Source organism: Quercus robur, chromosome 3, assembly GCF_932294415.1.
Source record: "Quercus robur chromosome 3, dhQueRobu3.1, whole genome shotgun sequence".
In the NCBI taxonomy this organism is placed as follows: Eukaryota; Viridiplantae; Streptophyta; class Magnoliopsida; order Fagales; family Fagaceae; genus Quercus; species Quercus robur.
The window spans coordinates 15,000,009-15,006,351 of NC_065536.1; the positions used below are offsets into that span (position 1 = coordinate 15,000,009).

The 6,343-nt window shown below is 33.7% G+C and overlaps 1 protein-coding gene across 1 annotated transcript; it reads right to left on the reverse strand.

Moving 5' to 3' along the window:
• Nucleotides 1-879: 879 nt before the first annotated feature.
• On the reverse strand, nucleotides 880-6,343 carry LOC126717225 (bifunctional 3-dehydroquinate dehydratase/shikimate dehydrogenase, chloroplastic-like). The gene is made up of 11 exons (XM_050418694.1): nucleotides 6,177-6,343; nucleotides 5,436-5,671; nucleotides 4,023-4,128; nucleotides 3,437-3,655; nucleotides 2,976-3,322; nucleotides 2,636-2,699; nucleotides 2,427-2,532; nucleotides 2,181-2,324; nucleotides 1,812-1,960; nucleotides 1,275-1,437; nucleotides 880-1,166 (listed from the first exon to the last, which is right to left on the reverse strand). Exons 1-11 carry the CDS (start codon nucleotides 6,189-6,191, stop codon nucleotides 1,123-1,125), a joined length of 1,593 nt encoding a protein of 530 aa, XP_050274651.1. The 5' UTR covers nucleotides 6,192-6,343; the 3' UTR covers nucleotides 880-1,122.

Here is a 6,343-nt window from a genome sequence, read left to right on the forward strand (position 1 = left end):
CATGATTACAAGATAATGATTAAATAATTAAATTCACTTCAAATATTTAAAGAGCAAATATACTAATTTTCCAATATGGTACTATCGAGAGATTAATTTATGGATGCTAAGCATTAAAGCTCTTTTTTTTTTTGGTTATTTGAAGGGTAGCTCAATCTCTCCCTTCCCTTCCCTTTTCAGCTTCTCACTTCTTTTTGAGAAAGAGCTTCTCACTTCTTAATAAAAAATAATAAAGAGTAAAAGGAAGTTCGTTCTTAGTCAAAGGTATTAGTTTTCTCTCCCCCTATTTCGTAGTTTGTCAAAGACTTAAAGGTGTAATAGCTTTATCATCAAAAAGTTGATGGGGCACATTAGATATATACACTAAGTTGACTTTCTGATGGACACTTTTAAGCTATGCAGATCTCCTAGATGAGCCCTTCTCTAATCATTCAATCAGACGGGACCCCAACAAAGCTGCTGGTGCTCTTGATAAATGGGGTCACATGTAATTCTACTGCTTTTTCTCTCTTTGTAATCTGCCCTCAGGCTGTTAAGAGTTGCCTTGGGAATAGCTAGTTTGTTGTCCTCTTAGCTTTCTATCTTCTTTCTGAATAAAATAAAATAAATAAATAACAGTGCTGAATTCCCATTGTTTGTTCCTATTTTGGTTTAATCCCTCTTCAAGTTTAGCAAAAGTAATGTAACACTTCATGGCACTGCAAAATATACCAGTGGCAGTCTCTTTGAGTCATGGATGACTGATCAAAGTTCCTGTTTGTCTGGTTAAGTTGCTTTACATACATTTGCATCCTTAAAGTTCTAAAGTGTCACAGTTTTAACTTTTGCTTGAAAAATTCAATGAAGCAGTGGCACGTAAAGAAACTTAAAGAAAAAGAGTTGTCCACATTAACTCATTAACACCATCTCTCATTATGAAGGGTCATATCTTAATGCATAACATTGCAATTTTAGCATCTAGTTTCCATAACTCATTCCATTAATAGAAACAAAGATTTATTCATACAACATGATAATTCAATAGCTTGTCACATAATACAAAAATTGAAGCAATTTGAGCTGCATTGGGGAAGCATAATTCAGCTGCAAGCTTGTAATAACAGAGTACCAAGCCAAATCCCATTACGCGTGCTTCTCCATGAGTTGCCTAAACAAATCTTCTGGTGCTGGAATTATAAATGAAACAGATTCAAAATAAAGCCCAACGAGTTAGTAAATATTAAGAACCAATAACTTAGGACTTAAAAATACAACAACAATATGGTGCATCTTACCAGGCAAACCGGTGAAATTTTTGTATTGTTCAAAACCTTGACGGATCAACATCTCCGTCCCATAGACAACAACAGCTCCAGTCTCTCTTGCTTCTCGCAAAAGTCTGGTGTCCTTTGGTGTGTAAATGGCATCAAAGACCACACAATAATGTTTTAGAGCTTCCTGCAAAATCAACCAAATACATTTACTTATTTGGCATATAAGTTGATGAACCTATCATGATGTAACTACAGTATGTTGTTTGATGCAGTGCATCAATGTCACTTCAATTTTCATCCAGCTGTTCCACTTTTTGAGCAAAGTCTCTTTAATTTTTTTTTTAAAATTAAATATTGACATCAATACAGCCTTCGACATGTATCATTGTTACAGATTCAACATGTTGATCTGTAGCATACATGAGACCTTTTTTTGGGTAAGTAGCATATATGAGTAAGTAGCATATATGAGACTGACATCATGATGGAATGGCTTAGTGACCCTTTATGCAAGGTTTAGTGAAAAAGAAAGTAAGATGAGAAATATATGAGGCAAACCTTTGAAATGGGAGTCAAATCAATTTTAGGTTTCATTCCCACAGAAGTAGTATTTGCAAGAACCATCCCTTCTTCTGGATGGAAGTTTTCTATTTCAGCAAGAGTCATAGCTTGTCCACCAACTTTGTCAGCCAGTTCTTTCGCTCGTTCTGTTAGAAGAAGACGCATGTCATTCAAGTAATTGCAAAGATTGTTCATAAACTTTAGGACTTACAAGGTATGTAGTTTGTGCTAAAAAATATATGATAGATAATTTGTATTCTCTCTATAGAAGCAATACCAAATTTGAGGAATTATGTTTTAGCTCATTGTTTCATGAGATGTCTTTTGAAATAGTATATGTTCTGAAACACAGAGCTAGGTTATTACCAAATGTACGATTGGCAACCACAACTCTTGCTCCCTTCTGTGCAGCACCATAGGCAAGTGACTTGCCAGCACCACCAGCTCCCAAGACAACAAACAATTTACCAGCTAAGGGTGATCCAGCTGAAGGAATTGTACCGTTCAAACCTGTAAAAAGGAGAACACCAACTAAGTGAACCATGAAAAACAAGAACGAAAGAAAAAGAACTTGTCTAAACATCTCTTGGATAGCTTGTAGAGCACTCAAACCTCGTAGTCCATCCTCAATAGCAGAAATAGCACCAATGTAGTCAGTATTGAAAGCAATTAATTTTCCATCAGGTCTCCTGACAATGTTATTAATAGCTCCTATTTTCTGTAAAGAATCAAAAAGTAATGGTAAGTAACTAATAAATTTCTGAGTAATATCATAACATACAAATTATAAAATATTTCAAGGTGAAGAGATAATCAGATACCTTGGCAATAGGGTCAATTTCATCCATGCACTTCAGTGCTGCCTCCTTATGTGGAATTGTACAGCTGCATTCCAAATTCAATTTCTATTATTTTGCTTATCAAGAAAACAAAGTTCTAGCAATCTTATACCATACAGAAATATGAGCATGGTCTATGCTAAATCTCTCTAGCAGATTATTCTTCTGCTAGTACTAATTCGGCACAATGACAAGTCATAGCAGCCAAGGTACAGCAATTCAAAGCTGTTGGTTTAATTCTCAGTGCTCAGAGAAACCAAACTAAATTGATGCTATAAATATAAAATTTTGAGATATATCTCCTACATGGAGGAAATCTTACCTGCATCCGGACCAATCAATGGATGAATAGGTATTGAAAAACTTTTCAACATCATCCACCAAATAGTGCACATAAACTGCATCAAGACCAACTGACTTGAATGCTGCATTGAACAGAAGTGGACTCTTACTGTGTCCAACAGGCTTCCCAATAATACCATATACTTTAGTATCAGGCCCAATAAGCCTAAAGTTATATAAGTCCAATAAATCTTTTGCTGTTGGTTGACCAGGAGCTGATATAGCACCAGCCTCAAGTGCACCATAAGTGAGATACCCACCAAACTTGGGGCTAAGTAACCGCGAAATCAAACCCCTCTCACCCATAACAATTCCTATTGTTGGAACCTACACGTTTCGGCAGATTTGTCAATTGAGCTTCACAAGGATACAGTTTTATGGAAAACTGTAAATGAACAAAGTTTAGTAGAAAAGTAAATCCATGCAATGTGCATTACATACTTGAGAATGCACCATTATCTGAAAAATGCGTGCACAATCTGTAATGTCCAATGCAGTTGTTGCAATCTTCACTATGTCAGCTCCGGTAGCCTGGATTCTGGCAACAAGATTGCCAATGGCCTCAGCAGATGGAGTATTGTGAAAATTGTGTGAAGAAACAATGAGTTTGAAGTTATCAGGCTTCTTTCCGTTGATGGAACTGGTGAAGTCATGAGCAACCTGCATAGTAGGTGAGCTTGGAAATCTAAGTAACTTGTTACTCAAACATGCAATCACATAGTTTTGACATTTTTCAACCATTTTACTTTCTATCATAATTTCAACCAAATAGAAAGAAAATAGGTTTCATATAGATATTAAGCCACAGGAAATATCAGAGAACCCAGATTTAATGGTGTAATGAAAATGGAGGGTACGTATAACTATAAACATCAAATAATTGCTAATGAATTTATTCATTCAATAATTTCTTTGACTGCATAGATAGGCCCCAAAAAAAAAAAAAAAAAAACATGTTCTTATAAAGAATATGATCTTTGACTACATAATGTGTGAACTATGTAAAAGATCATTGACAATGAAGTACCTCAAGCTCAACATCAATATAGTTAGCTCCCAATTCCATTGCCAAACGAAGTGCATCCTGTCTCTTGTTTTCATCACCTTCATACTGACCACCTTCCCAAATTGGTCTGAAATGTAAAAGAAAACAGGACTTACCATCAGCATAAAAACACTTTTTTATTTGTAAGATATAACTTTAGGACAAACATAAAGCATATTGGACCTTGAAATTGGTCAAGTATATATGGAATCCTCCGTGAATTTTTTAATTAAAATTTTCAGTAAGTAAAATTTAACAAAAATAATATAGAAATTTCTTTTAAACATACAGACTGATAATAAATAAAATATTATATTCCAAAGAATAACTTAAAAAGGAAGAAATTTTTTTCTCTTTCATTTAAGGAGGACCACAAAAAAGAAAAGAAAAGAAAAGTTATATAACAGACATAAAAAATTTCACAACATTTTCACAATAGTTGAGTTGACAAGTTTTTATTGGTTTTTATTTAGATTTATCACTGACATCACTTTTTTATCTACCATTAACAATCTGCTACATCAGCAAGGTCGAAATTCTTTGTCTTTTGTGTTTATAGACTTTCTCTTTGAGTTTTGATAGATAGTTGGATTCAGTGATACTAAGGGTCTGTTTGGATAGAACTTATTTTGCTAAAACTGAAAACTGAAAACACTGTAGCAAAATAATTTTTAAATGTGTGAATAATACTGTGGGACCCATTTTTAATGAAAAAGTTGATAAAAAATGAAATTTGTGGGTCCGTAAACAGTGCACGGATGCACTGTTCATGGAAAACTGGTCAAAAGTTGCGGCTACTGTTCATGAACAGTACATAAACAATAGCTGCTTGTGGGGGGGAAAATGCGTGCAAACAAAAAATAAAATAAAATAAAATAAAAGGGGGAAACACAGAAACGCAACGCCCTATCCAAACATTACCTAAGTTATATGGTTTTGTACACACTTCGACTAAAATTGAAAACTCAATTGTGTCGTACACAGTCTATAATATCAACACACTTAATATACTTTTTTTTCTTCCTTTTTTTAAATTTATTTTTGAGAATCCACTCTTAATATACTAGAATCTTAAGTTTAAAAATAATTAATTAATTTGTAATTGCTAACTCTTAATTTGGTGTGACTACTTTAAGGGTTAATCCAAAAATTTACATGGGAAGTTAAGATATGGAATATATGTATTAAAAAATTAATCGAACGCTCAACAAGCCCATCACACTTTGTTAGATAATAATAATAACAATAACAAATAAAAACATCATAATAAACTACTAATTGTTCCAAAAGTTTAAAGTCATAAAAGATAATAAATTCAAATAATCATTTAAGCGATATTTTAACAATAAAACCAACATGTGAAATTATTATAATTTGGCTCTAACTAAGTCGAACCTGTAAGTGACAAGAGTTGGCAAAGAAGAGCGTTTGATGAGAATTTCAAGATCTTGGCGAGGATTGAAGGTTCTCAAACAGTCTAGTCTGATCTCAACAACATCAGCACCAATTTCTTTGGCTTTTCCCATCTCAATCAACATTTGATCCACAGTGGTTCCCATCAATGGAGTACATAGTAAGGTGGGGCTGCTCCGAGCTCCATTGGTGCTTGCTTGCAAGTCCGACACAGTAAACTGCAGCACACATTAACAAAAAAACATAAGCATATTTTCATTGAACATGCAAAGTTTACTAGTAACACCAAAGAAACTGAAAAGGTTTTCACCAAAAAAAAAAGGTAGCAAAACGAATGAAATTGGAATATTTGAAGCCATTACTGAAACAAATTTGTGAGCTGAGAAATCATTAAACAGAATGAAAAACGTTGAAAGAAGTTTCATCTAACATGAAAAATCAACAAAAATTTGGACCCTTACTCATTGTAACATTCACAAAAGACACAAATTGAAGATGTCACATGAGGATGCATGACACTTCTAGCTTGTATTTTATGCATGTATGCAGAGAAACACAAGCCAAAACCCAAAAATTTGACACCAAATAATAGTGAAAAAAATGGAAGCTTAATTACAAAATGGAAATATTGAAGCTGGGTAGAACATATAATTTTGGTTGAACATGCAAAACTGAAATTGAACTTGAAGCATGTGAAGCAGAATTAAGAGAAGAAAAATGTACCGGAAGGCTTCCCATGCTGAGTGTTGAGTTTTGGGAGTAGAAGTTGTTGGTTCAAAGAGAGATTTGATTATTTAAGGAAGAGAGTGTTTTATAAGATGGAACTTGGGAACTATTTCTTATGTAAGAAAGTGTATGATTTAATGAGAAAATATATGAGTTTGAAATTA

Excerpts from the sequence above, each read along its gene's own strand:
- LOC126717225 (XM_050418694.1), bottom strand. Across the intron at positions 2,700-2,975 it reads ATTGATTGGTCCGGATGCAG|CTGTACAATTCCACATAAGG; the intron begins GTAAGATTTCCT and ends TTTGGAATGCAG. Across the intron at positions 2,325-2,426 it reads TATTGAGGATGGACTACGAG|GTTTGAACGGTACAATTCCT; the intron begins GTTTGAGTGCTC and ends TCCTTTTTACAG.